General features: G+C 47.5%; 1 protein-coding gene across 1 annotated transcript in view; it reads left to right on the forward strand.

The window, feature by feature from the left end:
- The first annotated feature begins 14,876 nt into the window (after window positions 1-14,876).
- Window positions 14,877-25,030, forward strand: part of FAM186B (family with sequence similarity 186 member B) — a 28,331-nt gene continuing 18,177 nt past the window's right edge. The window contains exons 1-4 of the mRNA XM_075553295.1: window positions 14,877-14,972; window positions 15,963-16,188; window positions 19,082-19,264; window positions 23,302-24,883. Of these exons, the coding sequence (XP_075409410.1) occupies window positions 14,877-14,972; window positions 15,963-16,188; window positions 19,082-19,264; window positions 23,302-24,883 (2,087 nt within the window). The remainder of the gene's footprint in view (window positions 14,973-15,962; window positions 16,189-19,081; window positions 19,265-23,301; window positions 24,884-25,030) is intronic.

Consider the following 25,030-nt stretch of genomic DNA (forward strand, 5'->3'; position numbering starts at 1 on the left):
TGCTAGGATGCAAAGAACTCGAGTCCCTGCTTGTAAGTACCTTAGAACATAGTAGAGGAGAGGTAGGAGAAAAACACGGGAAAACCACAATAATAAACTCAGTGCTATCGAGTCAATTCTGAGTCACAGAGTAGAACCCACCCTGTGGGTCCTGAGACTCAATCTTGATAGGAGTAAAAGCCCTCACCTCCAAGTGGCTTGTGGTTCCAATTCTTGACCGTGTGTTAGCAGTGCACTGTGCCACCGGGGATCCTGTTAACCAAAAGCAACACGTCTTGAATTGAAGTGATAAACCAGAAGTCATTCTTGGGGCTGCTACCGAGAGAGAATTTTCCTGTGGTTTCAATGGCAACAGCACTAAACCCAAACCACTGCCCTGGGCTTATATATCCTTGGGGGCGTGCAAGCTCCCCTGATTACAGGTACCGACCTATGTCACAGGAAGGGGTTGTACCATAGGCAATACAGCAATGGGAGGGGGATGATCTAAGGGTGTACATGCAATAGGAAGAGAGATAAGGGGTACACACGTGACAAGATGGGCAGTTCCTAGAATCAGGATGGCAGCCTAACCTTGGTTGTCCTTGAGCTGGTTTGACATTCTTTGGGCTCTCCATGGAAACAATCACTATCCTTTTCTGTAGGGTGTGAGCCCCACCTAAGGTGGAACAGACAATAGTCTGATGGCTCTGGATGGCTGATGCCTTCAGGGAGGTAACAGCTAAGCAGCTTGCTTCTGAGTGTGCTACAATCACTTACCACGTGTTGCAAGGACACATTTACCAAGTGTCGGTCCTAGGGGAAGACAACCCGGGGAAAAGCCTTTTTGTATCCCACAAGCTGGTGAGTTCAGACTGCCTACCTGTTAACCAACAGAGTAACAGCCCAGTGCTTAACATTGTGCACCATGGTCTTTTTCAATGAAGACCTAGTCTTGGGGTTTTCAATTTTATTATTGAAAACTATAAGCAGAGAAACAGTGGTTCAGCGCTTCCATACATTTTTACCCATTACACTTTAACTGTTTTTCTTTTTTTAATTAGGCATTTCATAGGATACAAACATTTTAAGGAGTCCAATAATTGCATAAGGTAAGAAAAGCAGCAGACACATTTACAAAATCTACACAGGAAATAAGCCTCCAGTGATTTCCCTCTATCCATAATTGAGGGATGCGAATAAACTACTTACCAAACAGAGTATTGGAGAGATGACTATAGGAAATCAAAATGATAAACCTGATGGGAACAGTCAAAATCTTGTCACTTCACACACGTACACACACACACCATACATTTCAGGCCGGATCTAGTTTTCAGTATTTTCTTTTTGTTTTTCGTATTGGGATTTTTCTCTGATATATTTTGTCATTGTAGGTAGCCCTCTTGAATTTTTGTTGTATGATTCTCAGAATCTGAAAACCAGGCTTGACAAACCTAGAGAGACAAGTAGAGTAAGGGTCCCTGGGGGGAAGGGGTATAGTGGGGGAGGGAGAAAAGACAAGGGAACTGATGTTAAAGAATTCAGATAGAAGAAACTGTTTTGAAACTTATTGTGGTAGCAATTGTACAGTCCAAAGTGACTGAACTATGGAATGGTATAATATCTATATTAGCTCCAATAAAATGGTTTTTTTAAAAAGAAGAAGAAAAACAGCGGAGCCTGGCCCCTTTCCCCAGAAGCAATCATGGTCAGCTCTTTTGGCTGTTTCTTTTGGCCCTCACCTTCATAGCTGTGTATCCTCACAGAGTGGAGAGTCCGAGGGGATTGGCCTAGCTACTTCCTATTAAACCATGTTCAAGTCCTTAGGGCCCCAGAAGGAGCCCAGTGGTGGTGGTGCTGGTGGGGGATGTGGGGGAAACAGAACTGGGAAGCTAGTGCATGCTCACAGACTCTCCACATTCATGGGATAAGGAGTCTGGGAGGCCAGGGGTCCTGTGGAGGGAACCTTCACGTCCATGGGTTGAAGGTGCATCCCACGCACATTTTCCTAAAGAAAAGCTATTCCCCTCAATATCACTACCCCCTCCCTATAATCATGCCAAATTTAAGTTGCTGTTTGCAAACACAAGGTCGCTTACTATATGCTAGGAGGGCAACTGCTTAAAGGTTATCTTTCTGAAGGTTGTCTGAAGGTTGCATCAAAAGCATTCAGACCCTCTTGTCTGTCACACCCTAAGTAGGACCCGGTCCCTTCTGAGAAGGATCATAGATTGCTCCCCTATAGGATTGCAGAAAGACAGCTCAGAGACTACCAAGTGTAGGCCTCCCTCTTATCTCTAGAGCCTGCCCATCTTGTTATGTGTGCGCCTTCCTCCTCATGTTACCTGTATGGCTCTTGTATAACCCCTTCCTAATAGGTGCTTACTGTGTGGCTTGATTGCCTGAGAGTTTATAAGTCTGTGAGAGAATGAAGGATGGTCTCTTTCTGGTTCTGATCATCATGAAACAGGGGAGCCCTTGCATGCCTGATGTCTCTTTAGTTTACCCCTCAATTACACAACCACCCCTTGGACTCATTCGGTTGTGGAGCTTGGTCCCCCACAGAGTGGTAGGTCTAAGCACCGAGCTGCTAATTGCAAGGTCAGTGGTTCCAACTCACCAGTCTGCATTGTAGATATGTTTATGACTTAGCCAAAACACTGATTTTTATAACTCCTAAAGGCATAAGGTTTGGGGGGAATTAAAAAAAGACATAAGGTTTGAATTTTCATATGTGTCTTTTGATAAACTGAAGTATTGTTGAAGTGTATTTTGCCTTTTTGTGTAGTGCTACAATTTAAGTACAATTTGAGAAGGTTACTATGTACAGATTTTTGGAACAGTAGCTGTTTAAGATGTGTAGCCAGATGGCCAACTGCATTACTTTGATTTCTTGGGAATTGTGCATTGGGGCGGATTCAAAGTACTATACTTTCATTGACTATAAAGGTTCTGTTAGGTAGCTTAGCCTAGGGAATTGGGAAGTCCATTTACGCATGCCCAGGAGAGCCAGCAAAGGACAAAAGCTGGATTTTCCCGCAGGTGGGCCCAGATGGGCGTTACACCTGGAGCAGCCCACCTGGGCCAGGTGACTGCAATTCAGCCAATGGGATCGACCTGGGGTCGTTCACCACGCCTCCCCCGGGAACCCTTGAAAAGGCAGGGACCGAGTGGGAGAGAGTCTTGTCTTGGCTTGGCTTGTCTTGCTTGGGTGGTCCTGGTCCTCTTCTTGGGAGGAGAGAGATCCTTGCGTGACCTGGGACAGTCTCTGCCAGGCCGCATGGTCAGAGGAATCCTATGGGTGCCGCGTAAAACCTGATGCTTCTTTGAACTTTCATTAAATTCACTTGGATCACGAGCCCGGCTTCAGCATGAAATCTTTCTCGCGTGAAGCCAAGGACCGAGGCTGAAATCTAGTCCCGGAGAGAGAGACCTTGCAGTTCCTTTGCAATTATTCTTATAAAATCCCTTGTTATGTTTTTTTTTTTTTGCAATGGTCTTAACTCTTGAAATTATTTAAATAGTTTAAAAGGCACACATAAACTTTGTATCTGAAAGCTAGACTTTTCTGAACTATTCTGGTCTTCTTTCATCTGATTAAAATGTTTAAAAGTATGACATGTAGAGTACACTCAAAACTTTATTTTAAAGGGAAAAAGATTTAGGCTTTCAGGAATTCAAGGGGGGCAATTCTACTCTGTCCTATTTTTAAAAATAAGACCAAACTCACTGCCATCAAGTCACTTCCAACTCATAGCAACCCTATAGGACAGGGTAGAACTGCCTGCCGTGAGGCTGCAAGACTGTGAGTGTGAACCGGAGGAGAAAGCCCCTCATTCTCCCACAGAGGGGCTGGTGGTTTTGTACTGCTGACCTTGCGGCTCACAGCCCACCGCATAACCTCTATGCTACTCTGCCCTTCAGGACCACTATAAATGAGACTCAATTTGATGGCGGTGGATTTGGTTTGGGTTGGGTTTGAGGACACTGGAGGTCCCTGTCCAAAGAGGCCTCAGCCTCTCTTCTGGGTCTCCCCTCCCCAAGAGTCCTTGCTGCTGATGCTTTGATGGTGTTGCCCTTGGGCCCCAGTGGGGAGCCTGTGGCAGCCTTTTGCAGGGAGAGGTGTGAGCACAAGAGGTGTCATCACAACCTGAATGTGGTTCTCAATGCAGGACAGAGCCAAGGGCAGGAGGACAGGAATCAAGCCCAGGCCTGCGGTTACCCTTTTGTATTGTAGAACCTAAGGTTCCACTTTTGAATCTGGCCTTCCAAGTCTTTGTGCAGGTATGTGAGGAGGCCTCAAAAAGTCGTGGAAATTTTCAATTGTCTTTTCATTTCATTTCTCACCAACATTTTTGAAGCCCCTGTGTATTTGTAAAGTTAGGAATTTCAAAGATATTTTACTTCCCAGTTAGCTTGATTAACAACATATGTATTATTTATAATATAATAGTTGTTAGGTGCTGTTAGGTCAATTACAACTCCTAGCGATTCTGTGTAGTGGAGTAGACCCACCTCCTCAGGCTTTCTTGACTGTAATCTTTATGGGAGCAGATCACCCGATCTGGGAGAGTTCAAACCACCAACGTTTCAGTTAACGGCCTAGCACCTCCTCATTGCCACTGAATCAATGCCGACTCATAGCGACCATATAGGACAGGCTAGAACTGCCCCTGTGAGTTTCTGAGACAGTTAACTCTTTACAAGAGTAGAAAGCCCCATCCTTCTCCTGCAGAGTGGCTGGTAGTTTTGAACTGCTGACCTTGCAGTTAGCAGCCCAAATGCATAATTACTATGCACCAGAGCTCCTTAATATGACAATTATAACAGTATAGTGATTATATATAAATACTGTAATTTGATAGTTTATACCACTAAAACATTTAGAAAGGTTGTATGTGGGTCTTTATTTATCATTTTCCCCTAGTTCCACAAATAACAGGGGAAGCCTAAGAATTTAGCTCTTTTCCTTTACCAATCACTTTCCCATAATTCCTCTCTCCTGGCTGAAAAGCTTAATTCTATAATAATTCTGATATTCTACATCCCCCTGGGCATTTTCTTTGCCTATTGCTTGTGTTGGATCTTTATTTGTCATAGCCCAGCTCTGTATATCTCTTAGTTCACTCCCTTGTTTCTGGGGAGACCATCCTTTACAAGCTGTCTCAAAAAGGGTACTTGGGAGATAAATGGCTTTGATGGTTGACCTTATTATTCCATGTGGACACTTGAATGATTGTTTGACTAGGTATTGAACCATAAATTGGAAATCACATTGCTTCGGGATTATAAAGGCATTTATTCCATTATCTTCTACTGCCCATCATTACCAGGGTGTCAAAAAGCATTGCTACAAAATCATAGAAACCTGTATTTAAAAATTCCCATGTGAAGCCATTGTTCCTTCACGTACCCTCCTTTTGGTCTGTGCCTTTCCAGCACTCTGCCCCTTCCATGAGCATAAATTGTGGATCCTAGCAAGGCAAAATCCTCCACAACTTCAATCTCTTCCCCATTTATCCGGATGCTACCTGTGGTGAGGATTTTGGTCTTCTTTACATTCGGTTGTCATACATACTGAAGACTACAATCCTTGATCTCTGGAAGCAGCAGTCAAGAGGTCAAAAGGTGTGCTGCATTCAGGTAAATCTGCTGCCCAAGCCCTCTTTAGAGTATTGAAGAGCAAGGATGTTACTTTGAGGACTAACGAACACCTGACCCGAGCCATGATATTTTCAGTTGCCTCGCATGCATGTGAAAGTTGGACACTGAATAAAGAAGATTGAAGAATCAATGCATTTGAATTGTGGTGCTAGAGAAGGATATTGAAAGTAATATGAATGGCTGAAAAGACAAACAATCTGTCTTGGAAGAAGTATGTCTTAGAGGTAAGGATGACAAGACTTCATCTTACAGATTTGGGCAAGTTGTCAGGAGAGACCTGTCCCTGAAGAAGGACAGCATGTTTGGTGAAGTGGAGGGGCAGTGAAAAGAGGAAGGCCCTCAAAGAAATGGATTGACACCATGTCTGAAACAATGGGCTCACACATGGGAATAATTGTGAGGCAGGCGGAGGACCAGAGCTTTGTTCTGTCATGCCCAAGGCTACTATGGGTCAGAACTGATATGATGGCATCTAACAACAACAATCCTTCCCTGAAGAATTCTACACGCTTCAATTTACACCACATCAAGATGGAAGCTTTTCCATTCTTGGGGGACTCAACTTGTGGACCCTTTAGAGTTTGGGGAACAAAGGAAAGTCTGAAGGGGCAAGATCAGGGCTGTAGGGTGGATGAGGTGAAGTTTCCCAATGAAATCTTGCAGGACAGCCCTCAAAAAAATGGACAGGCGCATTGTCCTCTGGGCAATTTCCTGGCCTTTTCTTTTTAAATTCTTTAAAGTTAAACATATATATTCATAATAAGCCCTCATGATGGTTCTGTGTCTTTCAAGAAAAAATTGTCAAGATTTCACTCACTCACACTGCCTTAGAGTCCATCCCAATTCATAGTGACCCTATAGGACAGAGGAGAACTGCCCAGGTGGTTTCCCGAGGGCGCGCATCAGTATAGCCAGTTGTCTGTCACTTTGTCCTACTGCGGTGGCTTGCGTGTTGCTGTGATGCTGGAAGCTGTATTACTGGTATTTCAAATACCAGCAGGGTCATCCAAGGTGAACAGATTTCAGCAGAGTTTCCAGACTAACAGACTTCTGAGTTCATAGTTCACTGTGCTGGAATGACAGATTTAAGAGGAATAGTATCACATTCATCATCCAAAAAGACACTTCACAATTTAGAAGCCCAATGCTCTCAGTGATAGGATAATGTGTACGTGCATACAAAATAATCCAGTTAATACAACTGCCACTCAAATTTACAGACCAGTCACTAAAGCTAGTAGTGAAGCCATTGAAGAATCCTACCAACTTCTTTAGTCTGAAATTGATCAAATATGTAATCAAAATACATTGATGATTATTGGCAAGTGGAATGCCAAAGTTGGAAACAAAGAGGAAGGAACAGTTGTTGGAAAATATGGTCTTGCTGAGAGAAACAAAGTTATAAATCACATGATAGAATTTTGCAAGACCTACAACTTCTTCAGCAATAATACCCTTTTTCAACAGCATAAATGGCAACTATGCAGATGGACTTCTTCCACTGGAATACCCAGAAACCAAATGGACTACATCTCTAGGAAGAGAAATGGAGAAGTTCAATAATGGCAGCTAAAATCAGGCCAGAGACTGACTAGAACAGACCTTCAATTGCTTATATGTAAGTTCAGATTGAAGAAAATTAAAACAAACCCACAAGAGCCAAAATAGGACATTGAATCTATCTCAGCTATTGAAGTACATGATATGTGAGTTACGTGTCGATAAACTATTATAATAAAAAAGGAAATAGGCTCTAGGACTCGATGGAGCACCAGAAAAATGTTTCAACAAGCTGGCACCACTCACTCCACTATGCCGGAAATTGGAAGACAGCTACCTGGCCCACCATATGTGTACCCATTCCATATGTACCCATTCCAAAGAAAGGCGACCCCACAGAATGAGGGGATTATAAAACAATATCATGACTATCGTGTGTGTGTGTGTGTGTGTGTGTGTGTGTGAGTCTGGGTTAACCAGAAAAACAAATGGAGAGAAACTCGTGTGTAATAGAGAACTTTATATCAAAGAGTAATTATATATTAAGAAAACATCCCAGCCCTATCCAGATCAAGTCCATAAGTCTGATATCAGTCCATATGTCCAATGCCAGTCTATAAATTCCTCTTCAGACTCATGCAACATATGCAATGATGCCAAATCCAGGAAGATCACAGGCCAGTGGGTGGAAAGTTTTATAGATCCAGTGGCGGTGGAAGCATCTCAATGCTGGCAGGGGTCTCTATGTGATTCCTCCAGCTCCAGGGCTCTGGCTCCATTAGCCTTAGCTCCATGTGGCTTGTCAACAGGAATGTGTAGCAGAGAGAGTGTGTCTGGCCTCCAGTGAGCTATTTATCTCCATTGAGCCTCCAAAAGAGATCATCAAGCTGAGATCTGATTGACAGGTATACTCCACCCCTTCCTCAAGTTGACAATAGATTATGTAATTGCCACATGTGTAAGTAAAATTTTACTGAAGATCATTCAATAATGGTTTCAGCAGTACATCGGCAGAGAGTTGCCTGAAACTCAAGCCTGATTCAAAATAGGATGTCAGGTGGATCTTGACTGAAAACAAAGAATATGACAAAGGTGTTTCCATGTGTTTTATGCAGAGGTGTCTGACGGTGTGAACCGTAATAGACTCTGGCTAGCCTTGAGAAGAATGAGACTTCCAGAACACGTCGTGGTGCTCTTGCAGAAACTGTGTATGACGACACAAGGGGCAGCTGGGAAACAGAGCAAGGGAATATTGTGTGAAGTCTTCATTGTTGTTGGGTGCCATAGAGTCCGTTCTGACCCACAGCGACCCTATGCACACCCTTTGTCAGTTCGTCGTGCTGCGGTGGCTTATACGTTGCTACAAGCGATGTCACTCCTATCTCAGATACTAGCAGGGTCACCAAGTGGACTGGTTTCAGCAAAGCTTCCAGACTAAGAACAGACAACAAAGAAGGGTTTGGCTCCCCAGTTTGCAAGAAGTAGCCGCTGAAAACCGTATGCATAGCTTTGAGACACTGTCAGACACTGAAGGCCTGATCAGTGGAAGCAGAACTTTGCCTGCGGTAGTGCTGCAGGTTGGGGCCCTCAGCTCGAGGGCCCTGGAAATGAGAGGAGCTGCCTTCTTGGAGTGGCTTCGATGGACCATAGTGACCTGAATGGAGTAAAGCTTGTGGGAGTGGAGCCTCTGGGTCTTCGTGAGCTGATGGGGCACGATGCATTCTTAATTCGTGTTCTCTATTTTACCTCTTTGGGTGCTCACATTCATTGCAATGGCTCCAGAGGACCCACAAACAAAATTCATGATTAAATGGTTTATTAAGGAAGTTAACAAGTTGTAATGCCAGTGGAGCCTGGTGATGTAGTAGTTAAGTGTTCAACTGTGGCCCAAATGGTTAGCAGTTCGAAACAACTAGCCGTTTCTGAGGGAGAAAATGGGTTCCTACTCCCTTAAGCTGTTACACTCTCAGAAACCCACAGGGGGTCACTATGAGTCAGCATTGACTCAATGACAGTGAGTTTGGTTTGAGAAATGTTTATGGTTGTGCTGTTTATCAGGACATGCTACAAAGTCTGTGAAGTCTGCTAATAAATGCCACAGGGCAGACCACTCTGCTACAAGCCTCAACCTGAAGGCATTCAGCTTAACCTCCGTGGATCGGCAAACTCTAACTTCAGTGACCAGAGGTCCCCGACTCCAGTAAGACTCAGCCCAAAGGCACTCAGCTCCAAATCTGTGGTTCAACAAATCCAACTTGCCCAATTATGTGCCTAGAGGCACCCCACTCAGTAAGCCGGGCTCCTGCACAAAAGCACTCAGCTTGACTGGCTCCGTGGGCTGGGAACATCACTCTGTTCCGTGCTTTGGCTCATGGTCCTACTGCTGCTCCTCTGATGATATAGCTGCCTTTCGGATCCAAGAGGTTTACTGTGCAGTGATCTTGGGTCCAGAGGACATGCTCCATTCCTGGCTCTTGCTGGTAATGAGATCCCTCCCCCTGCTTCTCAGAGGGCTCATCTTAAGCATAGCAGGATGCCCCTCCAGAGGTGAAGCCTCACAGGTGAAGCCTATCAGTATCTTCCCCACCTTCTTACCAGACCCCTGCAGGGAAAGGCCATTTGGTGGGAGTTAGAGATGGGTTGGAAGACTCATTAATAAGTCACTGCCTCTCCATACTGCATAGTTTGAAATCCAGAAGGAAGTGTGTATTCTCCCACCATAAGCATTCAATCTGTCTACGTGAATATTCAGAGCAGTTGGAGTATCTGAAGAAGAATGTGGCATCAGTGTTGAAGGAAGGCTTGTTAACATTACCTGCAATACGCAGATGACACACCTTGCTTGCTGACAGTGAGGAGGACTTGAAGCACTTGCTGATGAAGACCAAGGATTTCAGCTTTCAGTATGGTTTACAACTTAATGTCAAGACCAGAATCCTCCTGGGTGGACCAAGAGGCAGCATCATGAAAAGATTGACGTTGTCAAGGATTTCATCTCGCCTGGATCCACATCCAATGTGCATGGAAGCCCCTCTCAGGAGTCAAGCGATTCATTGCTGCACAAGACTTCTGGAAAGTGTTGAAGAGCAAGCATGTGACTTTGAGGACTAAGGGGCACTTGACGCCAGCCATGGTGTTTTCAATGACCTCATATGCGTGTAAACGTTGGCCACTGAACGAAGGAGATTGAAGAACAATTGGTGCACTTGATTTATGGCGTTTGCAAAGAATATTGAGAGTCCCACGGACTGCCAAAAGAACAAACAACTCTATCTTGGAAGAAGTACAGCCAGAAGGCTCCTTAGAGGGTAGGATGGCGAGACTTTGTCTCATGTACTTGTCATCAGGAGAGACCAGTCTCTGGAAAAGGACATTATGCATGCTAAGGCAGAAAGGGCAGTGAAAAAGAGTACGACTCTCAACAAAATTGATCGGCACCGTGGTTGCAACAAGGGCTCAAACATAACACCCATGGTGAGGATGGCGCAGAGGATCAGGCAGAACTTCACTCTGTTGTACATAAGGTCACTGAGTTGGAACTGACTGGATGGCACCTAACAACAACGTATATATGTGTGTCTATATATATGAATTTTTAGAGAAGTTTTACATAGCAATTTGGGTTTTTATTTAACAACTTCTATACTTATTTTTCAGTGACTTTGGCTACACTTTCACAACATGTCAGCATCATCGTTGTATATGGTTTGGGGATTTTTAAAATTTTAATGTTAACGTTAAGTTCTGAGACTCTACTAAACATAACCCCCCAAGGACATCATGCTTGGTAAAACAGAGGGGCAGCAAAACAGCAGCAGGCCCTCCATGAGATGGATTGACCCAGTGGCTGCAACCACAGGCTCAAGCAGAGGAACCACTGCGAGGGTGGCGCAGGACCAGACAGTGTTTCATCCTGTTGTGCCGAGTCGGAACCTACTGGATGTCAGTTCACCACGACAAACCCACAAGGACAGGGAAACGGGAGCAGAGACGAGAGCAGGGATCCGATGAGAAGCTGGGAAGTAGATCCCTGCGGGGGTACTGACTTGGTCCAGAGCAATCGTTTATTCCTTTTGGTGTGAAGTCGTTGGTTAAATATTATTCTACCTCGACTCCGAGTGGAAAGCTCTACCTGCATCTTCACCAAAGCTTCTCATTGAAGTATATTACGCCTAGAGGAAAAGGTACAAAACATAACGCTATTCTGGCTCAATTCTGACAAATGGAACCTGCTCTTGTAAAACGGTGATCCGGTGGTCCTGCTGTGAATAAGCCCACTCACGAGACAGATGCAGGGGAGGGAAGAAGAAGAGATGTATTGAATATGATAATCAAGGAGACAGGGCTCCAGCGTGACAAGCATCGGTCTCCCCGACAAAGAAAGGAGGGGATTTTTATACATTGGGAATGGAGAGAGTCCAGGAAAGGGACAGTAATGACCTTGTCACTAAGTCACAGGGGATAGGTTAGGAACTATCCACCTGCTCTGTGCTCAGGGATCATCTTTCATGCAGTACAATGGGACCATTTCTCTGGCTTTTCTCATTGCTCACGGCAGTGGCTTTCAGAACTGGGCTTCTTTGGAGCAGAAGCTCCGGGAAAGGAGTGGGGGTGGGGTGGGGAGCAGCGACTCTCTCTGAGACCTGTCAGGGTGTTTCTACAGGACCTGGCAGGTTCAGAGGTCCATGCGGGGGTCACAGGAACATAGCTACTGCAGGGACACCTACAACAGGCCCAGAGGCCTATGGAAAGCGACCACTGATGACTAAGCATCTTAGCAGAAGGCAACACAAACGAAAACCAAGGACCACTGATTAGACGCAAAGACAACACGTAACTTAGAGCCCCAGAAGGGAGGCGAGAGGAAGAAGGCGGAAAGCACGGCTCCTGAACGGACAGCATGCTAAGTCCAGAGACACTACATTTACAACTGGACGTGAGCCAGCGTGCTCTGAATGGGCAAGTTCAAGATTCCTACCATCGGAGGACATGACAGTTTGTGAGCAAGTGAAAATGCCATCGATAATAAAAATACTACACAAACTTGACTTTCATTAGATAAGTGCTTTTTTAAAGGAGAAAAAATTTTAAAAAGTAAGGAGAGAAGAGGAAAGAATGGAGGAAAGGAGGGAGGGAGAGAAGAAAAGAAAGAGAGAGATGGACCCAGATCGAGGGTAAGGAAGCCAGGCTAGAGTCCTGACTCGGCCTCCCAATTTAACTTCTTACAGCCCTCGGAGCCTCGAGAGGTTCACATGTTTCTGAGGATGAACAAGTTACTTGTAAATGGTTTGTGAGTCACATAAGGAGTGAAAGGATCACCCTAGGACCGGTAGATGGATGTAGAGGTAGACAGGGTCCACAAGCCAGGCGGGGCATGCCGCAAAGGCAGACCCGGGTCTTGTCCACTTTGTAGCTTCAGCACTGGCGCCTGCTGGACACATCGATGCTACCAGGAAATGCTGAGCGAATGAGCCAACGAAAGAGTAACTGAATAATTATAATATATGGAGGGTGACTGTTAGGTGACAACTTAATAAATGGTCACAGACTAATGTACATCAGGTCAAGGACTGAACTTAGAATATTTCATACCTAATCTATTACATGAGAGTACTTTTAGTAGTGAGTGTATGTCCAGGTATTTGTACTTTTACCTTCAACAAAGAGTTATGGAGTGCCTTTCTACTGTATGCCAGGCATGGGCCTAGGACCTGGGCATATGATGATGTCCATTTAAAGCATTTATTCGGACCATATATATTTTTTGCGCTAGTTATCACCTTCAATCAGTTAAATTGTGTTGAGCCTTGGTCCCTGGTGCAAAATAAAACCATATTCCCATTTAGTTATTTAATGGCTCTCACTACAGAGTGGGGGAAGCAAACACTTAAAAAAAATTTTATTGGGGGCTAATAATATGTATTTTTTAATCCATGTTTTATGCATATAACATTTTCTCAATTGTTTGCATGACTTGTTTATATAATAAATAAACTTTAATCTCCTATTTTAAAAAGAATCCTTTGACCAAAAGTACACATGAAGAGTCCTCAAAGAGGAAAGAAAAAAGGCAAATGGGAACTCATCTTCCCAAAGTAACCACAGAATTTCCAAGTTCCTTTTGGTATAGTTCGCTTATAGAGACTGGACTTGGAAAGCCCACCAAGTGAAGGAGATTTACCTTAAACCCACCCCTTGCAGATTAAAGAAACTGAAATACACCTTTGGATTTAGAGGTGAAATGTTCTAGTGTGAGGAGAAGCAGAAGAGGGTAATCCCAAGATCATGTACTTTGAAGTTATTAGGTTGTATCAATCACTATGACTTTTGCAGTTGGCAGCTTGACTACAATATATGTGCTGCTTGCATATTGTCTGTTTTTTGTGACACATCTTAGTTCTGCAGACAAACAGTTTTGCCTTAGTGCATGAGTGTTATCAGAATGGTTGCTGAACCCTCTTTTTTAAATACTTTTATTGGGGGCTCATATATTTCTTATCGCAATCCATACATTCATCCAGTGTGTCAAGCACATTTGCATATGCCGTCATCATAATTTTCAAAGCATTCTCTTCCCACTGGAGCCCCTAATATCAGCTCCCCATTTCTTTCCCCTCCCTCCCCTGCCTGCCCTCCCTCATGAACCCTTAATAAGTTGTAGATTATTTTTTCCATATTTTACATCATCCTTCATCGCCCTGCCCCCACTTTTCCATTATTCGTCTCCCTGAGAGGGGGTTATATTTTGATCCTTTTGATTGATTCCCCCTTTCTCCCCCCACTCTCCCCTAATCCTCCTGGTATCTCTACTCTTATTGTTGGTTCTGAGGGGTCCATCTATCCTAGATTCCATGTGTTGCGGGGCTCTTAACTGTAGCAGTGCGCATGCTCTGGTCTAATCTGATTTGTAAGGTAGAATTGAGGTCATGATAGTGAGGGGAAGGAAGCACCAAAGATCTAGAGGAAAGTTGTGTGTTTCATCAGTGCTATACTGCACCCTGACTGGCTCATCTCTTCCCTGTGTCCCCTCTGTAAGGGGATGGACAATGGTCTACAGGTGGACATTGGGTCTCCACTCCATGCGCCCCCCCACCCCCATTCACATTGGGTCTGGTTTTGTTCGGGGGGTCTTAGATGCCTGATACCTGAGCCCATTGACACCTCATGATCACCACAGGCTGGTGTGCTTCTTCCATGTGGGCTTTGTTGCTTCTCAGCTAGATGGCCGCTTGTTTATCTTCAAGCTTTTAACACCCCAGGTGCTATATCTTTTGATAGCCGGGCACCATCAGCTTTCTTCACATTTGCTTATGCACACATTTCAAACAAACACTTTTAAACAGTAAGTTTCTCTTAGGAAAAAGAATTTCTAATTGCATTTTCCTATTTTCAGCCATTATTGTTTAATTTAGGAGCATAATATTTAGTGTGTTTCTTTCTAAAAAGAACCAAGTAAGGTTAATAGATATCAGGTGACAGATATACAAACTAGATAACCCCACAGATCATGAACAAAGTTGGAACATTCTTCTAACTAAACAAATGATGTCACTAGGGCAAGGAGAGTCCGTTGGAACCTGGTGCCTGGCAGTTACGGGAGGAGCTGTGGCTAAGCCAAGGGTGCCCAGCAGGCACCTGGGGACCCCGAACCCCAAAGCAACCAACATCTCGTGTCCAGGCCTGTGTGCCCCAGAGACAGGGTATCTCTGTGACTGTCAGAGTGGCCCACGATGGACGAGGAGGACTCTCCACAGCTGGCGACCCCCGATTCAGTGAAAGCCATCATCTCGAGGATTGAGGCTGCGCAGCTGACTCGGGCTCAGGAGGTAGCCCCTGAGATGAGGGAGGCACCCTTCTGCTGGGGTCTCATCCTGGGTCGGGGCAGGATGCCAGCCTGAGCCCACACAGGTGCTGGCATACTTGGCAACTTGGGTTTGCAGATACTCCCCCCCAGCCCCTGCTTAGACTCGGTCTGTCCAGGGCTGAGCTGGGGTCATAACACAGCCCTGGGGCAGGGCTGGCACCCAGAAGGGAACAGATCACAGGAAGAGAACGGGAAGCTTTGGGGCGCATAGTGGTGGTCCCAGCAGGGGAGGAGGAGGGGCCCAGCAAACATATCTCATCCTGTCTGGGGTCCCCCAAGCTGAACCGTAGAACTGCAGGGCACCGCGGGGATGGGCTGCAGGCTTGACGTGCCCAGTACCTGAGCCTCTGGCCAAACAAACACTGCCATTGAGTGAATTCCGACATCGCGGACAGGGTAGGACTGCCCCAGTGGGCTTCTGAGACAGCCAGTCTTTCCAGGAACAGAAACCCTCATCGTTCTCTCCCAGGGCAGCTGGCGGTTTCAAATGGCGAACCTCGCGGTTTGCACCCCATGGTGTGACTACCCTGCCACCACCTGAGTCTCTAGAGCATTTTTCAGTCACACCTCTGACCCTGTGAGTTTCTTAGGCCCACATTTTCCCAACTGTCTGTTCAGAAGTCCTGCCATTCTGAAGAAAGGCTGGTGGTCGATTTTTAATATTTCTTTCCCTTGCTGACCTAGTTCCAAACATAACCATGAGAATGATAACAATCATCATCATAGCTTAGTCTGCGTGCCAGGCCCCAGTGTAATGGGCATCACAAATATTCACCCCACAATCCTTAGGAAAAGCCTGTGACAGATGCTATGATGATGGTCCTCATTGACAAATAAGAGGCCCCAACAGGCCAAGTGACTGTCTCAGGTCACCACCGCCCCCACCAGCAAGCGGCATCTGACCATGTCACACGCCCCTCAGTGCTACTGTCTGCTGCTGCTTCCCATGTAGGACATTTCCACCCAGCTCTCCGGCATCTTGGACAATGTCAACTGTGTCATCAGCCGCTTCCAGGAGGAACTGGGCTATGATTTAAAAGAAAAGGCAAAGTCCCAGCAGACGGAACAAAGGGGCCACAACAGATTCATCTTGCTGGAGAAGATTGCCTCCTTCTCCAAAGACGCCAAAACGAAAGAGAAGCACCTGTACGAACTTCTCTGCTGGCTGGCAGACTGGGGTGAGTGCGGCTGGGCACAGCTCTGCGGTGGGCACCTTCCTCTCCAAAATCGCTGGTCCCTTTCGGCCGCCTCGTCCCTTCACGCGAGTAGGAGAGAGTGGGGTGGGGGGCACTGGAGTCAGTACAACATTGCACACACACACACCACTACACCCCCACCCACTCCCCATGAGGGACAAATATGTCATGTCCAAAACCGATTAGAGGGTGAGTCCATTATTATGACACTTACCTTTTTAAAAAGCAGTTTTATTGGTATATAATTCTCATACAATTTGAAAAATCAGTCACATCAAGAAGAGTTGTACAGTCATCACCACAAGCACGTTTAGAACATTTCTTGGTTCTTGTACTCATCATTATTAGCTCCCTAATTCCCCCCAACGCGCCCCCCACCTACATCCCCAAGGAACCATGAATCCAGTTACTGCCTCTTGATTTACCTAGCCTGGATTTCCTATGCCAAAAAACTTTAAAAACAAACAGACAAAATGAACAACCATACCAATGTAAAAAGATAAAAACGTTGGTAGAAAAGAAAGTCTTAAAACTACACAAATTTTAAGTAGCTCAGAAGGGAGATCAAATGACAAGGTGTTAAATATTAACCCAATCATCTCTGCAATCATACACTTTCCAATGCACGCTGCATGACAGCCGCAACCCCTGCTCCGAGGAGAGTCCCCGAGGCCAGTCCTCAAGGAGATGGACGGAAACCATGGCTGCCATCCTGGGCTCAGGCCCAGGAACACCTGTGAGGACGGCGCAGGCCCACACAGCTTTCCTTCTGTGGTGCATCGGGTGGCTGTGGATTGGAACCGACTTGAGGGCACCAAACCATAGCATTTCCCCTTGACCCCTGACCTTCTTCGCAAAACCCAACAAAATCCAAATGGGTTACTGCCAAGCCAGTGCTGACTCACGGTGACCTCATGTGTCACAGAGGAGAACTGCCTTCCTTGGGCTTTCTCTTTCTAGGGTTTTCCTAAGTGAAAGCTTTACAGAAGCAGATCAGTAGGCCTCTCTTCTGCGAGCCTGGGGGTGGGTTAGAACCGCCAACCTTGAGGGTCAGGGTTGAGTGCAAAACCAGTTGCACCACCAGGGACTTTTTGTTTTGTTTTTGTTAGCAAGATAAAAATGAGATGCAAAATGACACCAGCCACTTTTAAAAGTCAAAGTCCACTACCCATTCCAAGCCCTAGTCACCCAAGATGGCCTTGTCTTTCTCCTGCAGAGAGGCTGGTGGGTTTGCACCACAGATTGTGCTTAGCAGCCCATTGCTTAACCCTGTGTGCCACAAGGCTCCTTAGCTATTCTATAGAGGATCTCAACTTCCCGGGCATTGGGACAGCCACCTGAGGCTTGCTGTGGGCAACAGCTCCTGCAGCCAGAGAGGCATGCAGTGAGCCGGGGCCATGGCACCCACCTATTGTTTCCCTTCTTCTTGAGAGTCTTACTGGCATACAGCTTACATATCAAACCGTTTAGTCATTCAGTCACATTGAGTTGCGTACTCACCACCACAATCAATTTCAGAACTTTCTTCTCATACCCATTGTTAGCACTCCATTCCCATCCCCCATCCTCTCCTGCCACGCCCCCAGGTTATTATTAATCCAGTTACTGTGTTTATAGGCAGCAAGCAAGCAAACAAAACCAAACAACGACCAGACAAAACAAAGGAAAAACCTCAATAGAAGAGAAAGCAGAAAATATTAAAAACTGAAGCCACTTTAAAATGGATGAAAGGGGCTCTCAGTGATAAAGTATTACATTTCCACCTAACTACATCTGTCATAATTGGCTTCACAACGCTCTCTGCCTGATGATAGCAAAGCTACTCATGTTCCTGGACTCTGCTCAGAGGGGATTCATCCATGTGGGGACCCTACACATGGATTTGGCCTTCCATTGTCATCTAGAGCCTTCTGAAAACCAGGTGTCCACAATTTAAGCTCTGATACCATTCCCTCCTTTGGATTTGGATTATATTGCTTATAGTCCTTAGATCACACATGCTAGTGTGCTTCTTTCATCTGCACTAAGTTGACACCTCACCCAGATGGTTACTTGTTTTAAGACAACCTTTTAAGACTCCAGACACTATTCTTACTAATAGCCGGGCGTCATCTGGTTTCGTCACCACACGTTACTAGAGCACCTGTATCTTCAGTAATCTCTTCACGTGGGCTATGTCATAAGAACTAATTGTTCTTTGAGTGTGCACTCGCCTGGTCTGACTAGAGCCATCCCAATATGGGTGGGGGGTGCTACAGGGTGGAGGAAATTGCTTTGGGATGGTCCCCAGCCATCCCCAAACCACACTGCCCTCAAAGCTCTCAGTTCAGTGCTCCTTGCCTGCTCCTAGGAACTAGGCAGGACTGAGGACCTCGGTGACATCGTGAATCGGTCAGCTCATAGAGGAGGCAGTGGGGAGAAAGCAGGAGCTGGGGTGGTGTTACATGCCATTGAGTTGATGCTGACTCACCAAGACGTCCTGTGACAGCGCAGGATGACCCACAGCGTTTTCTTAGCTATTATCTTCTCAGGCAGAGATTGGCAGGTCTCTCTCCTTTGCAGACACTGAGTGGGTTCAAACCACTCACCTTTTGGTTAGCAGCCAAGAGCTTAATTGAGTCATCAGGGCATATTTAATGTCTGCAGTATATCTTATACAGAGCAGACCGCATAATGATTGTTTCGCATGTTATCTCACTTCATTCTCACCCAGGCAAGGAGAATGGGGTGCAGGGAACGAAATAGCATGCCTAGAAACCACACAGTTCAGAGAGGTGATGCCAACCCCATCTCGAAGCCTGGTGGCACCACCGCTGTGGTATACGGCTGCCAAGAGAGCAGTGTTCTCCATCTGAACCTCCAACTCCTTCTCCAGGTGACAGTCTGACCTTTGAGATCAGGAACAGGAAGAGCGAGGAGGAAGAGGAAGCCCTGGACGAGTGGATCGAGGTGATGGAGAAGGTCCTGCCTCTCTCCCTCATGGCCACCAAGGGAGGGATCGAGTCTCTCATTTCCCTTTGCTCCACTCTTATTGAAGAACAAAAGAAAAAGACACAAAGTAGGTGCCGGGGGTCCCCGGGAAAGGGCTTGGTGAGGGTAGGGAGGCTGCTCTCAGGGAGGAAGCCACACGCTGGGTCTGGGGGAGTCTCTCCAATCTGGCTCCATAATTAAAGCTTTCTGTGAGATGTGTGGGCGGTGAAGGGGTGTGAACAACGAGCAGTGCTGGGCTATGGAGACGGGTCCCTGCGCGGGCTCCCAGGAGCTGTGGTCTCATGGGGTTCTGGGGAATAAAGCTAGAGCGGGTTGCAGGTAGAACCTAAGAAACATTCTTTCTTCATTCCAAACCCAAGAAGTCAGGGGAGGTTCAGTCAGACAGCCCTCCAGAACCTTCTAGATTGTGACTTCTCCAGAGTCAACATGACTGACTTTCCTTCAGTCGGTCCAAGGATGGAATTGCAGTTTTCCAACACCCATTTTCTGCAAAACAATAGGCTAGAGAATGGACAACAAAGAAAGCTACCCTACATGTAGGCTTTCGGGCTTAGTCCTACTCAAGAGCATGGGTTTCAGTCAGACAGACATGAGTTCGTATCCCCTCTAATTTCTGGCTATGTGACTTTGGGGAAATTCCTTCATCTCTCTGAGCCTCACTTTCCTCGTATATAAAATAAGGTGGCTACTGTCTGCCTGCAGAGGGCAGGCAGGCTTGAACACAGGATGAGGCATCAGGCACCATCCTTGGAACACGTTCAAGGCTGCTTAATAATCATTAGTTAAAGCTGTGTAAGGAGCCTTGGTAGTGTAGTGGGTTTGACCCCACCAGTCACTCCACGGAAGAAAGATGAGGCAGTCGGCTCCTGTAAGGACGTACAACCTTGGAAACTCACAGGAGCAGTTCTACTCTGCCCTTACAGGGTCTCTATGAGTCCCTGATGGACTCAATGGCAGTGAGGTTTTTTAATATATTTATTAATTTAAATGTTTACATATATATATATTTATATTTTATTAGGGGCTCATACAACTCTTATCACAATCCATACATATACATACATCAATTGTATAAAACATATCCATACATTCTTTGCCCCAATCATTTTCAAAGCATTTGCTCTCCACTTAAGCCCTTTGCATCAGGTTCTCTTTCTTTTTCCCCTCCCTCCCCGCTCCCCCTCCCTCATGAGCCCTCGATAATTTATAGATTGTTATTTTGTCATATCTTGCCCTATCCAGAGTCTCCCTTCCCCCCACTTCTCTGCCGTCCGTCTCCCAGGGAGGAGGTCACATGTGGATCTCTGTAATCAGTTCCCCCTTTCCAACCCACTCACCCTCCACTCTCCCAGCCTCGCCCCTCACACACCTGGTCCTGAAGGTATCATCCACCCTGGATTCCCTGTGCCTCCAGCTCCCATATGCACCAGTGTACAACCTCTGCCCTATCTAGCCCTGCAAGGTAGAATTCGGATCATGGTAGTTGGGGGGAGGAAGCATCCAGGATCTGGGGGAAAACTGTGTTCTTCATCGGTACTTCATCGCACCCTGACTGACCCATCTCCTCTCCTAAACCTCTCTGTAAGGGGATCTCCAGTGGCCGACAAATGGGCTTTGGGTCTCCATTCTGCACTTCTCCCTTCATTCACTATGGTGTATGTATGTATATATATATTTGCATGATGCCTTATACCTGGTCCCTTTGGCACCTCGTGATCACACAGGCTGGTGTGCTTCTTCCATGTGGGCTTTACTGCTTCTGAGCTAGATGGCCGCTTGTTCACCTTCAAGTCTTTAAGACCCCAGACACTATCTCATTCGATAGCCGGGCACCATCAGCTTTCTTCGCCACAATTGCTTATGCACCCATTTGTCTTCGGCGATTGTATCATGGAGGTGTGCAGCCAATGATATGATTTTTTGTTCTTTGATGCCTGATAACTGATCCCTTCGGGACCACGTGATCACACAGGCTGCTGTGTTCTTCCATGTGGGCTTTGTTGCTTCTGAGCTAGATGGCCGCTTGTTTATCTTCAAGCCTTTAAGACCTCAGTCACTATCTCTTTTGATAGTCGGACACCATCAGCTTTCTTCACCACATTTACTTGTGCACCCACTTTGGCTTCAGCAGTTGTGTCGGGAGAGTGAGCATCGTAGAGTACCAATTTAATAAAAGAAAGTATTCATGCATTGAGCGAGTGCTTGAGTAGAGGCCCAAGGTCCTTCCGCCACCTTAATATTACACCTATAAATATAGACATATAGATCTATTTCCCCATCTTCATATATATATATTTGCATGTACATATCTTTGTCTAGACCTCCATAAATGCCCCTTGAATCCCAGCTCCTTCCTCCATCTCCCTTGACTTTCCTCCTGCCCCACTACCATGCTCCGTCCCCACCTGGGCTACAGCTATACCTCTTCTCTATGCAACCTTACCCTTGATCATTCCCCACCAGGCCTGCCACTCCCCCCTCACTACCATTTTGGGTCCCATGTTGTTCCCTTGTCCCTGTATTTGTTAACACCACTTCCTTACACCCCCTCTTCCCCCTATCCCAAGTCTCCCCGGAACTGTGGGTCCCATTGTTTTTCCTCCAGATAGTTCATCCAGCCTGTCTTATTTAGACAGACCTGTGGAGACAATAACATGCACGAAAACAAGACAGAGGAAAACAAAGCAACAGTATACAACCAGACAACAAAACAACAACAAACCACTGACAAAGAACACAACAAAACACATCAAGAAAGAAAAGCTTGTAGTTAGTTCAAGGATCGAAATATGTATATTTTAATGTCAGTGTTTACCATTGTGATTCTTACTGGTCAGGTTCAACATTAGTCACAAAAGATCTGCTTGGGGGGGGGGGGCAGGGTAAAGGCAGGGAGAGATAGATGAGGAGAAATTTCTTCAACAATCCTTGCAAATTATGTTTTAGGATTTGGTTGTTTGTGTCCTTGGCTTATTTCTTTATTAGATTATAAACTCCCCGAGGGCGGAGTTTGTACCAGAGTCCTTTCCTTTGAGGGCTGGCTTGTGGAGCACTTACTGGTACTTGGTACTGTGCTTGACACCAGAAATGTGCGAATGCCCTATTAAGCCCTATGCCGCCAATGCCATGATTTATCCCAGGTTTCCTGATGAGGAAACCCAGGCACTGAGAAGTTTGGAGATTTGCCCAAGGCAAGAGGGAATGATGGGATTCAACCCCAGCTGCCTGATTTGAGGATCCAAACTCTTAACTACTGGGACTCACGGTTCCCCTGATAATGCTAACTAGATGCTAGTTTGACTTAAATGCCACTTAGGATGCACGTTTCCTTTGGTTGCACCTCCCAAATTAGCTATAGTGTTTACTGCCAGGGGTGTTTTTGGAATGGGCATTGAGTGGGTGCTCTAAGATCAGTACTCCACCAGCACAGATTCTGCCCCCGAGGAGCTCAGGTTGATGGATGTGTTTGAACCCAAGCTGTGCAGTCTGTCTATGCACATCTTCCTGGGGAAAGGGCCAGCTGCTTCTGTGTATTGGAGGGGTCCAGAACTTGTCCCATCACAGCCTGATGGGGGTGGGAGGCAGAAAGTGACTAATTAAAACAAACAAACAAACATGTAATTTGTTAAAGGATTCCATGATAAAATCTCCATAAACCCCAATCCAATGGTAACAGGAAAGGCAAATGAAGCTTCCTGAGTCCTCCAGAGTGCTGAGGACCAGGCAGGCTTCCAGAGTTTGGAAACTGGCAATAGGGAGCCACACACAGATGTTGAGGCAGGCAAGTGGCCTCGACCAGAAAGGGAAGTAATATCAGGGTGATCTGGCAAATTAGAAGATGCTGAATGGAATGGAACAGGATTGACTAGTCCCAGGCCCCTTCGGGCCTTGTGGTTCTGGGAAGCTTGCAGAGCCCAAGAGGTTTCCTAAGACTTCCTGGGACACTCTGGGCCTGGCCAACACATCCCTGGCCTCAGTACTGCCTCAGCTCCATATGCTTGCCAAACCCCTAAGAGATTGGGATGGGAATGCTGGCCAAGCAGGTTCCTGAGAATCCCAGGGCTTCATGGGATTGGTTGCCTTTCTTCTCTCCATCCCTCCCAGTGTCCAAACGAACCCTCTGGCAGGGCTGGCAGGAGAAGAGCCCGCAAACATCTCCTCCTGAGCCTCAGCCACCGAGCCCGGAGCAGATGCTTCAGGACAAGCAAACCACCTGCACGAGGGTCTCCGAGGTGCGGTCCATGCTGCAGGAGCTGCTGGACTCGGCCACGTTCAACAAGGGGGAGGTGCAGGCCATCCGGTACATGTCTGCTGTGGTGGAGAACCTCCACAAGGCCTTGCTTCTCCAGCATCAGGAGAACATGTCCCTGGAGACCAAGTACCGGCACTTGAAGCTGGAAATGACCCGAGAGCTTAGCAGCCAGCGCCTCTACTTCCAGAAGGCCCTCAGCATCCTGGAGAACAAAAGGGACACCCTCCTGAAGCAGGTCGATGAGCTGGGGAGAAAGTACCATGACCTGCTTCTGATCCAGCACGCCCTGGAGCTTCAGCTGAAGAAGGCTCAGCAGGCTGGAGGTCACGCGGGAGGGTCGAGGGGGAAGGCTTTGGTGGACTCGACAGACCTCCTGGAGAGAGAGAGGTTCGAAACACCAGAAAACCCCACGGAGCCCCCAACCAGAGCCTTGGTCGCTCCACCGGAGCCCGATCAGGAGGAGCAGCTCTTTCGAGTGCTCTCTCCAAGCCCGGCAGCCACGGCCTGGGCCGGGGATGAACCGCTCTCGGTCTGCCCACCACTCACCAGGCTGGCCACACAGTCGCGGATCGCGGACAGGTACTGCGACCAGGACTCAGGCGAGAAGAGCCTGCTGCCCGCATCGCCGCCCTCGGTGGTTGGCGAGCTCCCGAAGCCTCGGGGAAGCCCAGCAGCAGCAGGCCCCGCTCACCCAGAGGAGGAGCAGAAGGAAGAGGAGGAGGAGGAGGAGGAAGAGGCCGAGGAGACCGGAGGCCTCCGAGTGAAGATCCGCTTCAGGAAGAAGCCGTCCCCCGAGTCCGAGGCGCGCTCCTGCGAAGAGGAGGAGCTGGGCTGGGCGCAGCCGCGGCGGCCGAAGCGGTGGGCACAGCCGCGACCGGGGCAGCTGCGGCAGGGCCGGAGGGACAAGGCCCTGAGCTCGAAGCCAGGGCGCCCAGCGAGGGAGGGCGCAGAGGGTGTCCCCATCCCGGCCAGCAGAGGGTGGAAGGAGCGGGAGCGCGCGGAGTCGCCCTCCACGCGCGGGCACTCGACCCGCGCAGCCCCGGGGTCCGGCCCGCCGGGGGCCTCGAGCGCGCAGTCGGCTTCCAGAAGCGGGAGGACCCTGCGGTCCGCGGAGAGCCTGAGATCGCGAACGCCCGGGGCATCCGCCCGGCCCAGGAAATCCTCCTCCTTTCCGATCCCTGAGCGGCCCGCGCGGAGGGGGCCCCGGGTCGCTCTGCAGACCTCCCTAGTGGCCCACAAGGAGAAGTACTGGATGGGCATGGAGGCGCAGAGGAAGAACCTGGAGCTCCTGAGCGGGGCAGCCGAGCTGGGGCTCCCCAACTCTCTGCGCAGCAAAGCTCTGGAGCTCACCACCACCACCATGCAGCTCAGCGCGCTCCGGCTCCCGTGCCTGTGCGGGAAGTACGTGACCTACAGGCACTTCCGGAGACTCCGGTAGGTCGCCTCACCCACACCGCCTGCCAGGTGTAGGTCTGGCTCACCCACACCGCCTGTCAGGTGTGGACAGAGGCAAAACCCCAAAGGAGAGAGGATCATAGGGCCAGGGAGGATGGGGAGAACCCCACTCCCACCCCGCAGGCT

The sequence above is a fragment of the Tenrec ecaudatus genome, chromosome 6, assembly GCF_050624435.1.
Source record: "Tenrec ecaudatus isolate mTenEca1 chromosome 6, mTenEca1.hap1, whole genome shotgun sequence".
Classification (NCBI taxonomy): domain Eukaryota; kingdom Metazoa; phylum Chordata; class Mammalia; order Afrosoricida; family Tenrecidae; genus Tenrec; species Tenrec ecaudatus.